The sequence below is a fragment of the Salarias fasciatus genome, chromosome 12 (genome assembly GCF_902148845.1).
Source record: "Salarias fasciatus chromosome 12, fSalaFa1.1, whole genome shotgun sequence".
Lineage (NCBI taxonomy): Eukaryota > Metazoa > Chordata > Actinopteri > Blenniiformes > Blenniidae > Salarias > Salarias fasciatus.
The window spans coordinates 31,399,911-31,422,306 of record NC_043756.1 but is presented as its reverse complement, the minus strand read 5'-3'; the positions used below and the strand labels follow the sequence as shown (position 1 = coordinate 31,422,306).

Below are 22,396 nucleotides of genomic sequence, written 5' to 3'. Positions count from 1 at the left end.
CCAGCTCAAGAAGTGAAAATGGGGACATGTGGGAAATGAGGAAGTTGTCAGACAGTCTGCAGCGCCGACCCTCGGTCTGACCTCACCAGGTCTCTGAGCTTCATCGTGGTCTTCGTCACCTGCAGGTCTGGGGGGCGTGGCCCCCTCGGCGGTGGCGGACGCCATGGTGGGCGCGGTGGTGGACTTCGTGAGGAAGAAGCAGCCGCAGTCCGTCCGCAGCGTCCAGATCCTGATCTTCCAGGCGGCCATGCTGGCCGAGTTCCACCAGAGCATGAAGAGGAGGCAGGGCGAGGAGGCGGGGCCAAAGGGCGTCTGCAGCCAGATCAAAGGTGTCGGATGGGCGTGGCCTTCAGCTCCGGGGCGGGGGGGTGGGGGTGGAGGTCTTCCTCCGACTTGACGTCTCACGTGTCTCCTCCCTGCAGACAAGCTGACGTCCTTCTTCCAGGGCTCCGGGGACGAGCAGCCCGGAGCCAGAGACCTGGTCCTGGAGACGGAGGAGTTTGAGCCCATGGAGTTCCAGCTGTGTGCCGACAGTCCCACGGTGAGCTCCGGGTCTCCGGAGCGCCGGTCTCCCGATGGAGGAACCACGCTGTGAAGTTAACAACTAAAACGAGTAATCTATTACATTCTTCAGGAGGAGCAGTCTGAGAACAACAATAGTCCAGTACACTGATACTCCATTACACTGATACTCCTTCACACCAATTCTCTGATACTCCATCACATTGATACTCTGATACTCCATCTCGTCAATACTTTATGACGTCGATACTCCATCACACAATACTCCTTCACACCGATACTCCATCACACCGATACTCCTTCAGACCGATACTCCATCACACCAATACTCCTTCAGACCGATACTCCAGTACCGGAATGCCGCGGTATCGGCGCCGGGCCGGACTGTGTTGTCCTCGTGGTCTGAATGCTTTTCTAAGATTCAGAAAGTGAAATCGTCGTCTCCGTTTCTCCAGATTGTCTGTCTGGCAAAGCAGAAGATCGAGACGCTGATCGTGACCGAGCAGGCGCAGAGGACCATCCAGAACCGGTACATCCGCCACCTGTCACAGGCGGAGCTGGACCAGCTGACGGCCCTGCAGAGGGAACTGACGGTCAGCATCCGCCTGGAGAGAGGCCGGGAGGACCAGGACTCCCGGATCCGCCTGGAGGGTCTGACCAGGGACGTGCTGACCGCCGAGGCGGACATCAGGTGGGCGGCAGAGACCAGGAGACCAGAAGTCCACGTGGGACCGGTCCAGTGCTGAGTGTGGTGTCGCTTTCAGTCGCATCCTCCGGCGGGTGGAGAGGACGGAGAACCTGAAGAGCAAGGCCCTGCTGACCAGCGAGCTGGTCCAGTGGCAGTTCCAGGACCACGACGGGACCATGGTGGACCTGGACCTCTTCGACAACCTGAGGCTGGAGGAGGCTCTGGAAGGCAAGCAGACCGTGAAGATCCAGATCGGGAGCGCCAAGTTCACCGCCGACCCCCACCTGAGGAAAGCTGTGTCAGCCAGCAAGCAGAAAGAGGTGGAGCTGCTGAGAAAGCAGCTGAAAGGTGAGCGACGGTTCGACTCACCTGGACCGTCCGGACGGCCGATACCCTGACACCATGCTGTCGTCTGCAGAGGACGCGCTGCCGTCGCACTGGGACGACATGAAGACCGACCTGGTGAAGCTGTTTCCCGTCACTCCAGGGTCTCGGGAGTTCACCGAGGTGGAGCAGGGAGTGAAGAAGACGGGACTCACTCTCAACATCATCAGTGTACGTGACCCTGAACGCACCACGACACTCCCACGTCAGCGACCGTGACCCTGAACGCACCACGACACTCCCACGTCAGCGACCGTGACCATGAACGCACCACGACACTCCCATGTCAGTGACCATGACCCTGAACGCACCACGACACTCCCAAGTCAGTGACCGTGACCCTGAACGCACCACGACACTCGCACATCAATGACTCTGACCCTGAACGCACCACGTCAATGACCGTGAACCTGAACCCACCACGACACTCCCACGTCAGCGACCGTGACCCTGAACGCACCACGACACTCCCAAGTCAGTGACCGTGACCCTGAACGCACCACGACACTCGCACATCAATGACTCTGACCCTGAACGCACCACGTCAATGACCGTGACCCTGAACGCACCACGACACTCCCACGTCAGCGACCGTGACCCTGAACGCACCACGACACTCTCAAGTCAGCGACCGTAACCCTGAACGCACCACGACACTCCCATGTCAGTGACCGTGACCCTGAACGCACCACGACACTCCCTCGTCAGTGACCCTTAACACACCACGACACTCCCACATAAACAACCCTGACCCTGAACGCACCACGACACTCCCTCTTCAGTGACCCTGAACACACCACGACACTGCCACGTCAGTGACCCTGACCCTGAACACACCACGACACTCTCACGTCAGTGACCCTGACCCTGAACACACCACGACACTCTCATGTCAGTGACAGTGACCCTGAACGCACCACAACACTCCCACGTGAGTGACTGTGACCCTGAACACACCACGACACTCTCATGTCAGTGACAGTGACCCTTAACACACCACAACACTGCCACGTCAGTGACCCTGACCCTGAACGCACCACGTCAATGACCCTGACCCTGAACACACCACGACATTCCCACATTAATGACGCTGACCCTGAACACACCACGACACTCCCACATTAATGACGCTGACCCTGAACACACCACGACACTCCCACATCAGTGACCGTGACCCTGAACACACCACAACACTCCCACGTCAGTGACCGTGACCCTGAACACACCACGACACTCCCACGTCAGTGACCGTGACCCTGAACACACCACGACACTCCCACGTCAGTGACCGTGACCCTGAACACACCACGACACTCCCACGTCAGTGACCGTGACCCTGAACACACCACGACACTCCCACGTCAGTGACCGTGACCCTGAACACACCACGACACTCCCACGTCAATATCCTGCCCTGGACTCACCACAACACTAACGCCAAACAGACAAGGTCAGATGTGTAACTCTGCACCGTACTTGAACGCCTCCTTTGCACATTCGGGGATCGTTTACTCAAAACCTCCAGGTCAAAGCAGAAACTTTCGTCATGTTTTGGGTTCTACGGCTCCCAAGGTGGGAGTTCTCCACTGAGATGGGCCAAAATGCAACTTTTTGAAAATGCTGTTTCTATAAAAACTCTGCTTCTGTTCCTGGTCCTGGTCCAGATCCTCCTGGACTCGGTAGTTTTAGTTGACAGTCACTGTAACAACAATGCAACTTGGTGTCCGTCCACATGAACGTCTGAGTTCTCCATCTTTACAGAGTGTCGTTCTCTGTGGTTTCATTATCAAAACAAACAGCAGCACCACCTGGTGGACCAACAGGAAAACTACAACGTTTTCAGAGTTTCTGCCGTTTCCATGGAAACAGGCATAATTTTCACAACGTTGTAAATGCAAAACTTTTTTAAAACGAAATAAAGAATGTTCAGTTGAAGCTGAAGGTCTAAGGTCAGACGTGTGGCTGCAGATCGAGCGGGTCCAGAACCAGACGCTGTGGCAGAGCTACCAGCTGATGAAGAAGAACATGGATCAGAAGAACAGAACCACAAACAACGAGCGGCTGCTGTTCCACGGCACCAAGTCCGCCTCCGTGGATCTCATCAACAACAAGGGCTTCAACCGCAGCTACGCCGGAACCCACGGTACCCGCCGAGAACCACACAGAACGTCTGCTGGAGTCTGGTTGGTCCTCCTGACAATGTCAGCCAATCAGAAGCCTCCGCATAGACGGATAGACCCGGTGTCAGATCCAGTGTCAGATCTGGGTTTAGATCAGTTCCAGAGCCAGTTTCAGACCCGGTTTCAGACTGAAAAACAGAGATCGGTCATTCTGTGCTCTCTCTGCAGGTGCCATGTACGGAAATGGATCCTACTTTGCGGTGGACCCGGTCTACTCAGCACGGAACTACGCCAAACCGGACGCCAGTGGGATCCGGCGCATGTTCCAGGCCAGGGTTCTGGTTGGAGAGTACACCCAGGGTAAACCGGGCCTCATCACACCTCCCTACAAGTCCGGGAACGTCGCCAACCTGTACGACAGCGTCACCGACAACACCGCCGCTCCATCCATGTTCGTGGTGTTCAGTGACATCCAGGCGTACCCGGAGTACCTGATCACCTTCAAATGATCCACCAAGTGGCGCCAACAGCACTTCTGCTCAGAGTCCACCGTTTGGTGTTACTTTCCACTGCAACCTTTACTGAAGCACTGCTCACACCTTTAGCTGCTAGCTGCTAACTGTTAGTCACTAACGGGTCAGAGCTAGCTGCTAGCTGCTAACTGTTAGTCACTAACGGGTCAGAGCTAGCTGGTGGCTGCTAACCGTTAGTCACTAATGGGTAGGGGCTAGCTGTTAGCTGCTAAACATTGGTAACTAACGGGTAGGAGCTAGCTGGTGGCTGCTAACTGTTGAGTGCTAACTGTTAGCTGCTTGAACTCGATTCACTTTTTTTCCTTCCACAATCAGCGTTAATAAATTGGAGTCTGTTTGTTTCTAAATGACAGTAGGTGTATTTTTCTTGGTTCACTTTCTAAATTCAAGCTAATGGATCTGATTTGAGCTACTTTGATTTTTTCTAAATCATTCCTGATGTTCGCTTTTCTAAAACCTCTGAGTTTGAATGGAACTATAGAAGTAGCTCTGAATATTTCAAACGTGCCATTCAGACCCGAGCCTGGAGAGGAGCAGTCTGTGGGGAGTCGAAGGCTCATTAAAAATAGTTTTTTTGGTTTATTTCTTTTTCACTAAATGTATCGAATCACATTTCTTGGCTGAAATAAATTTCTGTTGGGCTTTACTGTGATCTCTTCTTTCTAGTGAAAACTTGCAGACTGGTTGTTCTCTGGTCTCAATAATCAATAAACAGCTCCAGAACTGAGAAGAGAATGGCTGAAGGCCAGAAAAGAGGACACAAATCCCAAAACCTCAAGACGTCAGGTCACGCTAACAGGAGTCCTGTTGGGTAGCGGACAGCGCCGGAAGCGACTCATGAAGTAGCTGAAAACGGAGCTCCGAGGAGACAGTGACAGCTTACCACATGAAACTCAACACCTGGGACAAGAAATCAACTCCAACCTGATGAGATTTTCACAGAAATGAAGGGTCCTCTGGAGCGAGGTGGCGAAATGGAGGCCTGAGCGGAGCAGGTGGAAGGCCGGGCGGTGGGAGCTAGCCTCGTAAACCAGCCCCGCCCACGCCACAAGGACTGTGGAGCTGGGGAGGGTCTGGGGACAAGGCAATACAAACTTCGTGCAGGGGGCATCGGTTACTCCTTTGACTGACAGCGCTTCAGCGCTTCAGCCAATCAGCGCTTCAAAGCCAATACGTCATCAAAATGCGTTAGCTTCTCTAAGAGTTAGCTTTAGCTCTTTAGCTCTAGCTTCTCGACACGCAAAGACACGCGAAAAGGTCCTTTCCTGTCAGAACCTCACCAGACTGTGGCTCTGCTTGATTCTTCTAATTCTTGGTATTTTGGCCATAACTTTACTGATTGCAGCTTTCAGACGATGGTTAAAGGTCTTCTCCGTAATCTCTGTCACGTCTGTTTTGGAAGAAGCTACACAGTGATGGCGCCCCCAAAAATTAAAAACAAAAAGCAGCAGCGTTAATCGGCTCGGCCGTTTCACTGCTCCGTCACATTCTCTTGGACTGCCTTGTCCCCAGACCCAAGTCCAAAATCCAAATGTGGATGCAGAGTGGGCGGGGCTGGTTTAGGTGGGAGGCACCCGAAGCACCTGAAGCACCCGAAGCACCTGAAGCACCTGAAGCACCCGAAGCACCCGAAGCACCTGAAGCACCTGAAACACCCGAAGCACCCGAAGCACCTGAAGCACCTGAAGCACCTGAAGCACCTGAAGCACCCGAAGCACCCGAAGCACCTGAAAGCACTGAAGCAACAGAAGGAACCAAAACAACCGTATAACAACCAACGGAACGCATAACAACCGTCTCCCTGTGTCTCCTCTGTCTACCCCCGTCTCCACCATCTCTCCATGTGTCCCCCCATGTCCCCCTGTCTCCTCTGTCTCCCCCAAATCAAGAGAAAGCACCAAGCTGAAACATCTTGACCAGAGAGTGGACGGTGATGTGAGAGAGCTGCGGCCATACAGAGCTCTGATCATTCAAGGACAGCTTTTACATGGATGAACAGACATCTACTGACATACATCTGAGGTGTTTCATTATTCTTTTGCAAATGCTATCTACAGTTAAAAATTTAATCTGACTTTGACTTTTGATCTGTCTTTTTAACTTGTTTTTATTGATGTTTTCGAAGACATGGCATATGACAAACTCAACATCTGTAAGCAACACACAGCTAAGCAACCTTGGCCACCGACCCAACACATCTTACATATACAGAAGGCGAACAGACACACTGAATCTCAGCAAAGGACATTATCGAGTCCCAACGTCTGTCCCAACAGGACTCCCCTTCCTCCCTGTCATCAGTTAATCTGCTCAGCCTCCATTCACAGGACGCCGCTCCGGTCATTAGAGACCCGTTCCTTCACCTGAGGGGTTTCTGGAGCTGTCCGGTGTCTCCGGATGACTCGGCATGCAGCTGTTGTCTCCACTGAGACGACCGAGAAGTCACACTGGGCAGCAGAGATGTGTCCCCCAGTGAGCAGAGCTTTGGATTTTGGAGATTTGTGATCGGAGCCAGTCACTTCAGATATTCAGAAACTGACTCCGGAAAGGTCTGATCAAACCAATCCCACAGGCTGTGAAGGTTTCATCCAAAAGTTTCAGCCTATATAGTCAACATGCTGCATCTATGCATTATGCTGTATTGTGTGAGTTTACTCCCTGCTTCTCTCTCATATTCACCACAATCACACACCAATATTGCCCATTCGCCATCTTCAGTCTCCCCACCGAGATCCCTCTGCCACACGGCCTGCAGCCGCTCTGATTCACTGCTGAGAGAGTTCAAATCAAATCAAATCACACTTTATTTATATCGCCCTTTTCATGATAATAAAGACAACGCGAAGTGCTGAACAGTAAAAACAGTCATAAAAACAAAAGAATAAAAACCGCACCATCAATAAGTGTACACCACACACACACACACCCACACACACACACACACACACACACACACACACACACACACACACACACACACAGACAGACATACACCCAATTTTTGCCCATAGCAAGGCAGAGGAGACATGGCATGGCACTAAGCATCATGGGAAAACACTACCAGTGGGGCGTCCACACCAGGAGAAGGCGAAGGTCATTAATACTGAGGCCCCAGCGCTCGACCCCCGACCCCGTCAGACCAAGGGGAACCCGCACACCGAGGTGTGGAGCCCCCCAGGCCAGCCGGGACCAGAGGACCCGAGTGCAGTGACCCCAGCAGAGGACCGGGACCAACTCCCGGTGTGAAGGACCCCCCTCAGAGTGAAGGACCCCCCCAGAGTGAAGGACCCCCTGAGAGTGGAGGCCCCCCTCAGAGTGAAGGACCCCCTCAGAGTGAAGGACCCCCCCTCAGAGTGAAGGACCCCCCCTCAGAGTGAAGGACCCCCTCAGAGTGGAGGCCCCCCTCAGAGTGAAGGACCCCCTCAGAGTGGAGGCCCCCCTCAGAGTGGAGGACCCCCTCAGAGTGAAAGACCCCCCAGAGTGAAGGACCCCCTCAGAGTGAAGGACCCCCCTCAGAGTGAAGGACCCCCCCTCAGAGTGAAGGACCCCCCTCAGAGTGAAGGACCCCCCCTCAGAGTGAAGGACCCCCCAACAGAGTTAAGGACCCCCATCAGAGTGAAGGACCCCCCCTCAGAGTGAAGGACCCCCCTCAGAGTGAAGGACCCCCCCTCAGAGTGAAGGACCCCCCTCAGAGTGAAGGACCCCCCCACAGAGTGAAGGACCCCCCAGAGTGAAGGACCCCCTCAGAGTGAAGGACCCCCCTCAGAGTGAAGGACCCCCCCTCAGAGTGAAGGACCCCCCTCAGAGTGAAGGACCCCCTCAGAGTGGAGGCCCCCCTCAGAGTGGAGGCCCCCCTCAGAGTGAAGGACCCCCCAGAGTGAAGGACCCCCTCAGAGTGAAGGACCCCCCTCAGAGTGAAGGACCCCCCCTCAGAGTGAAGGACCCCCCTCAGAGTGAAGGACCCCCCCTCAGAGTGAAGGACCCCCCTCAGAGTGAAGGACCCCCCCTCAGAGTGAAGGACCCCCCAGAGTGAAGGACCCCCTCAGAGTGAAGGACCCCCCCTCAGAGTGAAGGACCCCCCTCAGAGTGAAGGACCCCCCCTCAGAGTGAAGGACCCCCCCCCCTCAGGAAACACTGGAGTTAAGCAGCTAACACACGTTCATCAAACTGGGAGATTTTTTGTTTCCAAGGGTCTGATTAGTTTCTGTCTCGATTCGTCAAGAGAGTCACGCCTTGGCATAAAGACCTCTGAAGAAAAGGAACCAGTACAGAAAACCAAGAAAGAAAAAAACCGAGATAAGGAGCAGGCTTCTTGGAAATGTGACTGATGTGACTGTAAACAGCGACTGAAACGCCCCAGAACCCTTCCTGAGCTTTACTTTCACTTTCTGACAAGATCACAGCTCTTTGTTCTGCCAGGACGACTCAGGAGGGACAGACCGAGGACAGTCCAGCAGGGTCCAGCAGGTAGGTCAAACACACACACACACACACACACACACACACACACACACACACACACACACACACAGAGTCTTGTATTTCTATCCTTGTGGGGACCGTCCATTGACTCCCATTCATGTCTAGCCCCTAACCCTGACCCTTACCCTAACCCTAACCCACACCACAACAAAGCCTAACCCTAAAGAAATGTTTTTGCACTTTTACTTTTTTCAGTAACAACAACATGGTCAAGAAAACACTGTTTCTCCTACTTAGGACCGGAAAAAGGTCCCCACAAGGCACGTCGTTCCACGTTTTGCTATCCTTGTGGGGACATTTGGCCCCGACAAGGATAGAAATACAAGAACACACACACACACACACACACACACAGATTTAATGAAGAAATATTTCCACTGGCTCTAGTACCCAGACCACATCCTGAATTCATTGCTTCCTCCAGAGACAATGTCAGAAGTGTGTGTGTGTGTGTGTTCACATTTACATTTTGCTGACACACAATGTTTTAACAAACTGTTCTGTTTGCCATCAAAGACCTTTAAAAGCTTCATAAATAGCAGGACTTGTCTGATGTGATGTTTGTCTGCAGGATGGTTCTGAAGACCTTCCTGCTCTTCGGCCTCCTCATCCTCACGGAGGGCTTCAGTAAGTAGAAGATCTCTATGGAAATCTACTTTCTGCAGAACCAGACCCAGAGGAGGAGAATCCGTCTAGAACCAGTCACAGCCTCACTTCTCTCAGCCTCCTGGTGTTTCTTTCAGTAGAATTCAGGTGAGGGTGGAGGTCTGAGTTCCAGCTCAGCTCCACCTTCAGTCCAGCACAGACTGAAAACCAGCAGAACCTTCAGAGAAGTGAGAAGTGTGTAAGAATGTGGATGAGAGTGAAGTTTCTTCTGCTTGGACAGATCTGGCAGAAGACGAGTGGGAGGAGCTCGGTCCGGACGTAGCTGCCCTGCACCGCCTCCGAGGACTGTCCCATCACATGTCCCACCACAGTCTGCAGGGGTTCTCCGCTCAGAGGTAACAGAACGTCACAACACACACTCAGCTCTCAGTTCATGGTCTGGACCAGGCGACTGAAACCTGATCAGAATCATGTTCTCCAACTTAAAGGTCTGATACACGATTTTCTCGAAAAGACGAAGCCCCACGTCTGTTACTCACTTTTTGAACGACGCCATGCGCCAGACCATCCGCCCGGCTCTCCTGCTTCTCCCAGGAAACGCAGAAGTGTACGAGCGCGACCTCCTCTTCTCCGGCGTGCGCGACTCTGTTTACAGTTTCTGCGATCCGCCTCGCGCATAAATAAAGCTTTTTTTCCGAGACAGTTCCAGTTTCATTATGTCAGACTCGCCATCGGTCAGTACTAGCTCAGAAGCTCACCGGCTACATAAAAACTCTGAATGCGCAAAAGGGAGAAGCTGATTGGGCGCGAGCACGGAGAACCGCCTTACGAAAGCAGCTCGTCAGAATGATTGACAAACGGACCCACCAGTTATTTAGGTGATCCACCCGGAAATCAAAATCGTGTATTATACCTTTAACTGCTGCTCCTCTTCAGAGACCTGACATGTTGAGAACCGTGCAGTACCCATGTGTGTCCACTAGTTGCCGCTGTTTGTTTTTGTAATGAAACTGGAGAACAACACATCAGCATGAACAACGGAGAACTCAGACATTCTTACGGACAGAACACCAAGTTGGACTGTTGTTACGGTGACTGTCAGCTCTAAAACTACAAAGTCCAGGAGGATCTGGACTGGGACCAGGACCAGGAATAGGACCAAGAGCAGGACCAGAAGCAGGACCAGATCCAGTTTCAGAAAAGTTGCGCTTTGCTGTTTCCTTGGATATGAAGTCGCAGGGTTTTCAAAATGTGGTGAAACTTTTCTGTTCTCGGTGTGAGCGGCTCCTGACTGCCTGTTTCCTCCCAGACAGACGAGGAGAGCGAGGGCGGCCGGGCTCAGGTGAGGATGTGGTGCTGTGTCCTGTCTGTGTCCTGAAGTTCTCCTCACGCTTTCCTGTGTTTCTGCTCCGATGCCTTATACTGTAGTGGATGGCTGTGGCTTTATGATTCTCGGGTTTCGTGTGTGTGTTCACCCCGTCTTATTGTGTGTCCGTCTTTCAGAGCTGACGATCCGATGAGTTGGCTGAAGACTCTTCAGAGATGTGATAACTTCACCTCTTGTGTCAGTCGAAGGGAACAGGTGAGTGGATTCTCTCAGGAAGAGCAGGAAGCATCTGACGGTACCAGTGCATCTGCTGCCGTCCTCCATGTTGACCTGATGATGCAGATCAGGGATGATCAACAGGTCCAACCACAGCAGTCTGGTGCAGAGACTCAGCAGCTGCAGACAGCTGAGGAACTTCAACTGTGTCCAGATTCAAACTCAACAGTGCTGAATCAACGTTGGTCAGAGCCTGCAGGTGTTCCTTCGGTCGCCGTGGTGATACAAGGAGTCTGCAGGTGTTCCTCTGGTTGCCATGGAGACACAAGGAGTCTGCAGGTGTTTGTCCGGGTTTTGCTTCGAGCTGCCCCAGTTCCACTCGTGCCCAGTGGTCTGGTCGGAACATGATTTGCGGCTGTTCGGTTCCTGAAGCTCTGATAAATCGTCAGTGAGGTCATTGCTCTGTTTTCGCTGCAGCTTCAGCCTGAAGAGAACTTTAAACTCTCTGCAGCTCGACGTGGAGCAGAGACGCTGCTATCAGAAACCTTGAAGACACACTCCTCACCCCAGTAGAGATTAGATAGGAGCAGCTCGCCCAGCCCGCCGGCGCCCGAGGGTCGTCACCTGAGCGTGAACCCACCTGTTCTCACAGCCACGCCTCCATCAGGGACCTGTGGAGGAGATCCACACCGCATGCTATCCTCCATGCTTGTAGTCCAGCCTCATGCCTGAAAGAGCTTTTCTCCGTGGATAAATGAACGTCGAAGGCAGCCTCCATCAGAGAGGCAGCAGAGATGTGCCAAACTCCACTTTCTTCAACATTCTGGAGGAAACACGGTCAAACAGCACATCAGTAAGATTAAAGGTGTAATACAGGATTTTCTATTTGCTTTGATTTCCGGGTGGATCATCTAAATAACTGGTGGGTCTGTTTGTCAATCATTCTGACGTGGTGCTTTCGCCCAATCAGCTTCTCCCTTTTGCACATTCAGAGTGTTTCTGTAGCCGGTGAGCTTCTGAGCTAGTACTGACCGATGGCGAGTCTGACATAATGAAACTGGAACTGTTTCGGAAAACAAGCTTTATGTATGAACGAGGCCGAAACTGTAAACAGAGCCGTGCACGCCGGAGAAGGGGAGATCGCGCATTTCCTGGGAGAAGCAGGAGAGCCGGGCGATGGTCTGGCGCATGCGCGTTGTTCAAAAAGTGAGTAGCAGACATTTGCCTTCGTCTTTTTGAGAAAATCCTGTATTATACCTTCAAGAATCCAGTGATTTAACTTCAGTTGTCTGAATCTGGCAGTGCTGCTCGTAAGCTACGCTGGGCGGCCGTGACTTCGCTGCTGGAGCAGGTTCTTGTGCAGATCTCCCTCCGTCATGTGCTGAAGCGTCCTGACCAAGAGTCCCTGAACTGCTCTGGAAAGACGGATTGAGCTCTCTGGGTCCATGTGACCGACAGAGTGAAGCCCTTTGGGGGCTGCTTGACCAATGACAACGTGCTTCAGAAGTTTGGACATATTACGAACAGAAAAATGGATTTCATGTTTTTAACATAAGCTAGGATACAAGGAAATGAAAAATATAGTCAAATATTGCTTGCTGTGTGTTGATTATTACTCTTTACATATGTTGACTGACTTTACTGTTCCTTTTGACAATCCAGGAGGGAACTTTTGAGAACCTGGACCTGTCTGGACATGTAACACATTCCCAACATAACCAGGGGCAGATTTTAGACACGTTTTCAGAGACCTAAACATTTCTGAGGTTTTGGTGACTGACGTTGTCCTTTTGGATTATGACTGTGTTCATCTAAAGTCTCCATCGCAGCAGAACTGAAACAGAGTTGATGTGAAAACAAATCCGTTCTGTTCCCAGACGCTCGCTGACACTGAGCCCTTGAATCAGCTCCTCTCAGTAATCTTCTGGAAACTTCAGCTCTGAAGTCACAAACATAACTGTTGCCTGAGCCACAGTCGGAGCCAAAGCTGTCGTAGTTGAAGAAAAATCCAATACCGCATTGATGATAATAGACTGGAAGTAGGCGCACACAGAGCCGTGTTCAGATCGGAACTTTTCCAAAGGCCCAGAGAATAGCAGCAATTAAACAAGACAATTCCCACGGAAAATGTGGCTTTGTGGCTGCAACCTGCTGCCGAGTGTGTGTGTGTGTGTGTGTGTGTGTGTGTGTGTGTGTGTGTGTGTGTGTGTGTGTGTGTTTGTTCGTATAACTCCTCCATACTCCTGCAGCTGCTCTGTTGCCATGGAAACGAGCTCCACTCACCAGCCATGACAGTGACTCAGCACTTTTTCATGCAGTGCGCATGGTTGAAGAAATGGCATTGTATGAGAACCAAGAATGGAAATTCCACCCCAAAAATTTTACTTTCTGAGTTACAAGCCTTCCATGGATTCATCCTGAATATTTCATGTCTGTAGGATCATCCATTCAGCCACAGCGAGTTTGGAAAGATGTGTGAACTTCTTGATTCAGGCAAGAAAATCTCTCTCCAAAATGCATTGGAGCGGATGGGAGAAAATCCTGCACTCTCCTCAAACAAATGCCTCTGGAGAGAGAACCGTTTGAGGTAGAGATCAAATAACCAGATTGCGAGCGTTGCGAGCAACAAAAATCCCTACGTTTGGAGGTATAATTTGTGCAGATTGAGCCAGAAATGTGGACGGAGGGATGAGAGAGAGAATTATTTTTTGGATTAAATCCAGAGCTTCTCACACTCTAAATTCCTTTCTCCCACTCTAGCCTCTCCAATACACACCCATTATAAACTCCAAAAACGGCTGAAATTCTCTCCACACTTGAAGGCTCATCATTTAAATTTGGTAAAAGATACTGAAATGAGGTTTTCACATCTGCGTAGAGGACAAAAATGCCTACGTTTTGCTGTGAAAATGACGTATCTACATGAAAGTATGGCGACTCACAGTGGAGTTGTTCAGGAAGGATTTTTGTGTGATTGTTGGGCGACTCTCATCCAGAATACATGGGAAAAAAATTCTGGTTTTTCAGGTATTTTTCACCAGAACACCGAGAAAAGTCATAGCACACCACGCCAGGAATTTACACACGTTATGATGTGACTTTTGTAATGCTGCTCCAAATGGTGCAGGACGAGTTTTCCAGCAAAGTTTTCGCGTCAGAAGAATAATGAGGGACCCCTCTGGGGTGAGGAATCCCTCTGGGGTGAGAGGTCCCTCTGGGGTGAGGAATTCCTCTGGGGTGAGAGGCCCCTCTGGGGTGAGAGGTCCCTCTGGGGTGAGAGGTCCCTCTGGGGTGAGAGGGCCTTCTGGGATGAGGGACCCCTCTGGGGCGAGGGACCCCCTGGAGTACCATCCGGCAGCCACGTGTTGGAGACTCATGTTTACTTCTAACATCAAGACAAACAAATAAAATCTTTGTGTTCTGTGAATCCCAACAAGTTCCTGTTGCTGTCAGCACCCGTAACTTGTGTTGGCACGATTCGCAGGGCCAGCCCGGGCCATAGCTGACCACGGTGGTCACCTCGGGCACCATGGAAGGGGTGCCGAATTGTCATCCAAATTATTTTTTATTTTTTGTAATGACCAGCACACCAGCTGGATAGTCAGATTCAATATATGTGTCGTCCAGTGTCCCTCTTATGCGACTTACGCAACAGGACATGTGTCAGTACCACCAGCAACCCCTGTCAGCAAAGCTTGAGATTTGAGATGCTTCCCTATGGAACAAAACCAGCCAGGACAATCACTGACTACATGACAAGGAAGTGTTATTCCAACGGTGATCACATTGGGTAACAGGAAACGAGGAACTGAGAATAACAGAGTGTGTGACTTCTTGAAAGCGACTTTCGTGACAAATTGAAAGAGGAAGTTTAATCATGTGTTCATATTTTTGAAGTATTCGCTGTTCTTTGTTTTGTAGGATTTTGACAACTTCTTGGCAAAGATTGAGGAGCAGAAGGTTGAAGACTGGCTGATCAGCGCTTCAGAGATCTCACACAGCTACAGCCAGAAGCTTCTGGTCTTGACTGATGAAGAGAAGTCCACCAAAGCCAGAGCCCAACAGGAGTACTACACCGATCCTCATTACTCAGCCATCATCAGCAAAGGGTGCCTGCTCAATGACTCCTGCCTACCAGAGGTGGACAGCTCCACTGTGGTCAAGGTATTTGGACGTGTTTCAGAAGACGGACTCACTGTGTCGGACCTTTCTGGCTCAGCTCTTGCCGATCTGCTCTTGACAACACCACTGAGAGCAGCTCCAGTTTTCTCTCTGGATGGAAACACCACCACGGACTTCCAACACAGCTTCATTCGTGTTTCCATGGCCCGGGCCCTCCAAGCAGTCCTGGAAATAAACCATGGCAATCATCACATTTACCAGGTGATGGATCAGCCCAACTCAGTCTCCTCCTACCAGATTCCACAAAGAGCAGTTGATCACAGCACACAGTACGACCACCAGCAGATCGTCATTCTGGAAGATCACCCTGTGGTCAGACAAGCTGCTACTTCTCTATATGAGAAGCATCCATCAGTCAGCTCAGTCTACCAGCTGGATCAGAACCACAGACTCAAACTGATTCATGGTGAATCCACTCCTTTGTCTGCGGACAGCAGGCTGGTGCTGGTCGGCCACGGGGTCCGAGATGGCTCTGGAGAGATGAGACTGGCGGGGTTCACACCCGAAGACGTGAGTAGAATCATTCAGAGGACCTCCAGGGTCAGCAACACCATCAAAACTACCAGTGTGGTGGGATGTGAGGTCGGATCAGATCCAAATTTTATCAAATCTCTGCTGAAGGAGCTCCAGACCGCCGGCATCAAAACCAAGCTGCATGCGAGGAATGCTGTGGTCCAAGTCCGACACACCGGAGAGAAAATCACCCAAGAACTCTCTCCAGATGGAGTGCAGTGGAAACATAAAGATGACAGCAAGAAAGTGGTTGCAACTCTGGACCGGAATGGAGAGGTCGTCATCAGAAATGAGGCTGGTAGTAAAGGAGAAGCAGTTTTTACTAACGAACGGAACTTTCTTGTTAAACCAAAAAAAGGACAAAACAAAAACCAAGGAGCCCAAGCCAACGTCGACACAAACATCTGGCCAGAAGAACCAAGAAGATTTGTTAACCTGGACATTTTTGAGGGGGGCAACAAGCATGAAGTGTACCAAAGAAAGAATTACATGGAGGAACTGGAGGGACTGACCTGGGCTCTTTTTCATCCTGATCAACCACCTCCAAGGAAAATCAGACTCAACAACAACCAACCACTGAGAGAACAATTCACGATAGCAGAAAGAGACGGGAACAATATAAGATGGATGGACAACGAGGAACAAATAAGACGAGTCCTTCAAGAATGTTATGAGGTCAGATCAGGAGAAGATGTTCGAAATGTTGTTCGTCACTACGCAAAGAACAGAGAAAATAAAGTCACCTACGTGATGGTCGATGACTGGATCCTGAAGATTGATCCTGAAAGTCTTTATGCATTTCCAGTTGGAAAGAAACTTGACAACAATCAAATGGGAAACAACAACAGAATTGAGGAGGTGAGAGGGTATATAAAAAGACAGGTTGGAAAAGAAAGCTACACCGCCATGAGAGGAGCAATTACGAAAAAAGGAGAGTATGTTGCATTTGTAAGATCTATCTTTCAGGGAGAGCAACTTAGACTCCCAGCAGCCACTAAGGCCTGGTACGCCACATATTTCACAGCATCCATCATTTCTGAATCTGCCAGAAACTTCCGGACACTCCCTCTAACTCTTATGGCTCTTGAATTGGCTGGAAACTTTGATCCGAAAGGTACTAAGTTCTTTTTTGAGGACCATCCAATGGCAAGAGGAGGAAGCTGGGTGAACGGAGACAAACGAGGATTCAGTGGTGCAGCAGATCCTGGAGATTCAAGTAAACTGAACAACCTGAAAGAAGTCGCAAACCTGGAAATGGACTTTTTCACAAAGTGGATGAAAACTGTTGATCAGAATAAAGTCCTCGGTTCAATGAGAGAACTCGCACAAAAATACAAGGTCTTCACAGATGATGCTCCTGCTCAGTCCTTCACAGAGGATTATAACAAATTCAGAGAAATGATTGAGGCACAACAGCCAAAAGCATCTGGATCACTGGGCGGTCATGGGGATGGCTATGTGACACTACGAGATTTAAACTCCGCTTCAGAATTAGAGAGCTCCTTCAAACACGAGTCCTATTTCTCCAGAGCCTCTGCGTCGATAACCGAGGAGATTCGTGTTAAGCTGACAGAAAAATATGGTGAAAATCTGGCCAAGTGGCGTGTGAAAGAAGGAACAGCCAAACTAGAAAACGGAGAGTTTGTGTGTCAGCTTGTGCCTGAGGGAGCTGATGCTCAGCCAATAGAATTCAGGACGGAGTTATCTGCAGAGAGCAGACAGTACAATGAGAAGATGCTGAAGAGCATCAACACAGCAGTTGGAGACATGGAGACTCACAGCTCCAAACCTTCCCACCAAGTCAACAAGAAGGTGGAGCACATTGGAGACGCTGTTGGAGTTCTGGGTCTCATGCTGGGGATGAAGGGAGCCGTCACTGCCTTTGAACATGGAGACATCCAAGCCGGCGTGGTGGGAACTTTACAAACAGCACATGGAGTAGCGGCCATGACCACAGCTGTTGTTGCAAAACAAGCTTTGTCCACAGAGACGAGAATCGGCAAAGCTGCAGCCGCCATCATGAAGAGCCCTGCAATGAGGAGAGCAATGATAGCTGTACCCATCGTGGGCATTGGATTTGGGGTTTACAGTTTAGTTGAAGATTTTAGGAGAGGTGACACTCTGGGATACATTGACGCTGCATTAGATGCTACGATGATTGCTTTAGATATCGTAGCCCTTGTCCAGCCTGAGCTCGCACCTATTTTAATCCCGATCAGTCTGGCTCTGTCCGTCGTCCGGATCGTCATTGACGATGTTTATGTGGCCATCAAGAGCGAACTGGACAGACTCCCGGCTAACGCCGGAATCCTGCAAAGAATTGGTGCCGCATTTGTTGGTTTGGGAAAAGGTTTGTTGCGTTTTGCAATTCGTGTGGCAAGTCTGTTTTATGATTGGGGTTATGAAGAAATTGAGAATGGACGAAGACTTGTCGCACAGATTTCAGATCATCACGACTATTACCAAATCACAACGCAGGATGGAAGGACTGCCATTGACTTCACCAGTGGTTCTGCCTCCTGGAATGGAGGAGGTATTGACTTCTGCCTTGCTGACCAGGATCCAGCCAAACTCTGCATGGACTATTTTGTTTCCAGTGAAAACAGTTTTGGGAAGAACTGCTGGGACATCTATACCAGTGGAAGTAAAGACATTGTTCTTGGTCTGGGACAATCACACAGCTTAGAGTACAAAACTGTAACAAAAAAAGTACTCATGTTCATACCAGTGGGCTCTGTGAGAGTGGTTTCAGGTTATGAAACTTTATCTAATACAAGGTATGGGACCTACAGGGGAAACAGGGATTCAAATCATTTCTTTGCAGTTCAGAAATCATCAGACCAACAAACCATGGAAGTCATGCTGAGTTACTACTACAATCTTTATGGAGAACCAGGTGATGACATTTTCTTCCTTGGTCCACAGAAAAGTCATGTTGAAGGTTCTGCTGGGAAAGACACGTATATTATTCCTGCAAACGGAGGAAAAACCGTCATTAACAACTACGACCCCGCCAAAGAACCAGACACGCTTCATTTCAGTGTGGACTACAGCCATATCTCTGTGTCCAAATCTGGAAACCATGTAGTGCTGACATATGAGGGCAGCCACACAGTGATGATCCAGAACTGGTTTTCAGGGGAGCTGTATCGTCACATGACCATGCTGTCAGGAGACGGAGTCTTGTTTGAGGTCTCCTCCGCCATCGTTTCCAGAGTCCGGCTGGTGGCCAGAGGAATCAACAAGATGTTCTCCAAAAGCGGTCAGACCGTCAAAGCTTCACAGCCTCTTTTACAAACTGTCACAAACATCCTGGGATCTCCGTTTGATGACGTACTCATTGGAAATAAAGAGAACAACCTGATAGATGGAGGAGGAGGGAGAGACCTGTTGATTGGTGGTGAAGGAGAAGACATATACATGGTGACGGGCCGACAGCAGTCCACAGTGGTTGTTGAAAATTACTCCACAGACAATAAAACAGACCTGCTGATATTAGAAGCTGCTCTTCATGCTGTCACAGTGACTGTACGAGGGGCCGATGCTCTTCTGTCAGCTGTCCAGGACAACGTGGTCTTCAGCGTGACCATCAAGAACTGGTTCAGGTCTTCAGCAGACAGACACTTGCTCATCGTCACCAAGGATCTGATCACTTCCTCAATCTCAGAAAACAAGGCCGACTGCCAGCAGAGGGACGTCTTCAGCAGATGCCTGAAGAGTCACAGCATGGACTACAGCCGCTCCACCTCCGCTCTGAAGGTGGACCTTCAGGAGGACGAGGCTTTAAACAGCGTGACGGAGGTCCGCGGGTCAAACTTAGACGACGTCATCAAAGGAAACAAGGAACACAACGTCATCTACCCAGGAAGTGGAAACGATTTCTTGGAGGGTCGAGGAGGAGAGGACTGGTACATCATCACACCAAGTCCAGGTTCAGGAGGAAAAACCATCAACAACCTGTCACCAGATCTGGACGTGGACGTTCTCTTCTTGAAGGAGGAATACAAGAATATCAGATGTCGCTGTCAGGGACGCAGCATCGTCTTAGAGGTAAGAGGCTCAAAAGCGGTTACTTTGCAAAACTGGTTTGTTTCAAAGAATCATCAGCACCTGCAGATCAAAACCAGTGACGGCGTCACAGCTGGACTGAAGACCGACATGAGCAGCTGTGGAGAGGAGTTACTGTTGCCTTCAACCGTTGATTACAGAAACCAGCAACCCGAGACACTTCCACCACCCCACACTCGTCCCCCCTGCTACAGATACAGAAGCTCTCACTCACAGGACAAAATGCTCTGTGGCAAAGCTGGCAAAGTGATGAGGATGGAGGAGGTGGAGTCAGTCCGAGAAATGTACGGCTCCTCAGGTTTTGACATCATGGTGGGAAACAACAAGGAGAATGTGCTGGATCCGTACACAGGGGGAGCACTGATGTGTGGGGGGGAAGGAAAAGACATGTACATCATCAAACATGGGTATGGAAAGGACGTCATGATCGATAACTTTGCTCAAGATGAAAGTATTGACACTGTGCTGGTGGACATGGATTACCTTGATGGTGGACAAGTCCTGTTGGACTCAACGGATGAGGATCTGAATGTAGCAATCGTAGCAAAAGAAGAAACCTTAACTTTCAGTCTGCTCAACTTTCACAGGAACTCCAAACACCAGCACCTGCAGTTCCAGAGCTCTGACGGGGTGCATTTCAAACTCAAAGCACTCAACGCCACACTTCCTCTCTTTGAGACAGAGGCCTTCAAAGTCACCCTGAAACAGTCTCAGGTGGACTGCCACTTGGACCTCGGCTCTCAGAGAAACCTGTCCAAGGTCCACACCGTGCACAGCTGTCCTTCCCAGTCCAATCTGATAGTCGGGAACCGTGAGGACAACGCTCTGATTGGTGGATGGCAGGATGATATACTGGATGGAGGGGATGGAGACGACTCTCTGATCGGAGGACGAGGAAGTGACTTGTTGATTGGCGGGATGGGGGACGACACCCTTTATGGAGGCGATGGAGACGACACACTGATGGGGAACTCTGGCTGGGATGTCTTCATTCCTGGAGCAGGGGCGGATGTGATGGACGGAGGTCCTGGCAGAGACACGGTGGTGTACCACGGTGACCATCAGAAGAGGGAAGGGGTTTACGTCAACCTGCTGACCGGACAGGGCCGCCACGCCGACGCTGAGGGCGACGTGTTGAAGGACGTGGAGACCGTCATCGGCACCATCTACTCCGACCTTCTGGTGTCCGGTTACGAAAGTTCCCTTCTGAAAGGCTCCGACGGAAACGACGTGTTGGTGTCCACTGGGGAAGACTACCTGGCTGGAGGCGACGGAAACGACGTTTACATGCTGGCTTTCAAAGACGCTTCAGTCACGATTGACAACTGTGCTAAAGATGACGCTGTGGATATCCTGTACCTGAGCTCACACTCAGAACTCATGTTTGACTGCCGACTCCTGCCGGACGGAGTCCTCCTGGACTTCTACGGACTGAACCAAAGAGCCAGAGTTACTGTGAAAGGCTGGAGCAGCGACCGTCATGAATGTGGTCATTTGGTGGTGGTGTTCAGAGGAGTGGAGGCGTCGGTGGACAGGTTGCTTCAAGAGTGTCACTTCAGACAGAAGGAGGCCGTGTGGTCTCTCATCATCACCTCTGTCATCTGCGTCAGCCTCGTCCTCTTTCACTGCGCCTTTGTTGTCCAGTTTTTGACCAAGTCAATCACAGCAGCGCGACAACAGAAGCTTCAGAGAGACACTGAGTGCTGTGTTGAAGGAGAGAATGATTCCATGATGGCTGATGAGACTTAGACATCTGTGGGACCATGGATTCTTTTACTTTCAGTTATTCTCACTGATTTGCTAAGTTCTTACTCGATCATCAATCATTTCACACTTTGTCTTTTTGATTTATAACTTTGTAGAAATTATGATAATGTGACAGGTTCCTCTCAGGAGCATGGCGTTGCAGGCTTGGCCTGCTGCTTTAAATTTAAATGCATTATGGGTAGTTTAGCGTTGGTTTTTGTCTTCTGCGCTGTCTCGGTAATGGTTGTATGTACTCGCTATGAGTTGTTGTCGAAGTGATTGGAAAAATTAAAACAGCCAGTGATCATCCGACGACCGGTGTCTTCCATGCCTCCACCCATCCACCTCCACCCAGACTCCACCTGATGGGCAGCTTGTTACTGGCCGACTCGAGCCACGGCTGTGAGTAAAACTCAGCAGTTAACCTGGTCTACAAATATGGTTAGGAGCTCTAACTCGGCTGAAGGTAACGCTGGTTTTTCTCTCAAAAATCTGAAGAAATCGTGCTGAAAGAGGATCACACTTTATCACAAACCAACCATAGGATCAAGTCAAATAATGTCAGAGTTCTAATCAGACCAATCTTCCTGAACTAGTTTCAACCGAACACGGGTTCAGTTCAATTCTGGGGGTTTCGGGCTTTCATGAGCCTCCAGATTCCAAACCGTGACTGAAAAATCCCATGAGATCAAATGTCTCTTCACTGAGTGATTTGTTCAACCTGCAGAAATATGACAATGAAGTGTTGTGTGATCTGATCAGTCCTTCACTTGATCACAATCTCAAATGTGCTGCTGGGTAAGCAAGCAGTTAGCTTTAGCTTCAGCCACATCTGGAGATGTCTGTCCCCTGCCCTCTGAGCGGCGGTTAGCTTTCAACACATCTGGAGATGTGTCCATGGGACACACTACTTCCTGTGCCATCAGTGTGGTGCCAACTGCTTCCTGTGACTCTGTAGATTATTTATTCATAGTTTATTTATTTTGGGGAACTGTTGTGGGTGAGAGCA

At 50.3% G+C, this 22,396-nt stretch overlaps 2 protein-coding genes across 2 annotated transcripts in view; both read left to right on the top strand.

Moving 5' to 3' along the window:
• Window positions 1-4,893, top strand: part of LOC115397673 (uncharacterized) — a 43,031-nt gene extending 38,138 nt beyond the window's left edge. The window contains 7 exon segments of the mRNA XM_030104103.1: window positions 126-329; window positions 423-541; window positions 978-1,213; window positions 1,287-1,558; window positions 1,629-1,765; window positions 3,563-3,737; window positions 3,943-4,893. Of these exon segments, the coding sequence (XP_029959963.1) occupies window positions 126-329; window positions 423-541; window positions 978-1,213; window positions 1,287-1,558; window positions 1,629-1,765; window positions 3,563-3,737; window positions 3,943-4,223 (1,424 nt within the window). The 3' untranslated portion in view covers window positions 4,224-4,893.
• A 3,742-nt stretch (window positions 4,894-8,635) lies between these two features.
• LOC115398506 (uncharacterized) lies at window positions 8,636-21,699 on the top strand. The gene is made up of 6 exons (XM_030105310.1): window positions 8,636-8,714; window positions 9,301-9,356; window positions 9,616-9,730; window positions 10,645-10,677; window positions 10,839-10,917; window positions 14,800-21,699. Exons 2-6 carry the CDS (start codon window positions 9,302-9,304, stop codon window positions 21,388-21,390), a joined length of 6,873 nt encoding a protein of 2,290 aa, XP_029961170.1. The 5' UTR covers window positions 8,636-8,714; window position 9,301; the 3' UTR covers window positions 21,391-21,699.
• Window positions 21,700-22,396: the final 697 nt, after the last annotated feature.

Bases quoted from the DNA above. Each gene is read 5' to 3' on its own strand.
- LOC115398506 (XM_030105310.1), top strand. From the start codon at position 9,302: ATGGTTCTGAAGACCTTCCTGCTCTTCGGCCTCCTCATCCTCACGGAG. The intron at 9,357-9,615 runs GTAAGTAGAAGA...CTGCTTGGACAG, and splicing joins CATCCTCACGGAGGGCTTCA to ATCTGGCAGAAGACGAGTGG. The intron at 9,731-10,644 runs GTAACAGAACGT...GTTTCCTCCCAG, and splicing joins CAGGGGTTCTCCGCTCAGAG to ACAGACGAGGAGAGCGAGGG.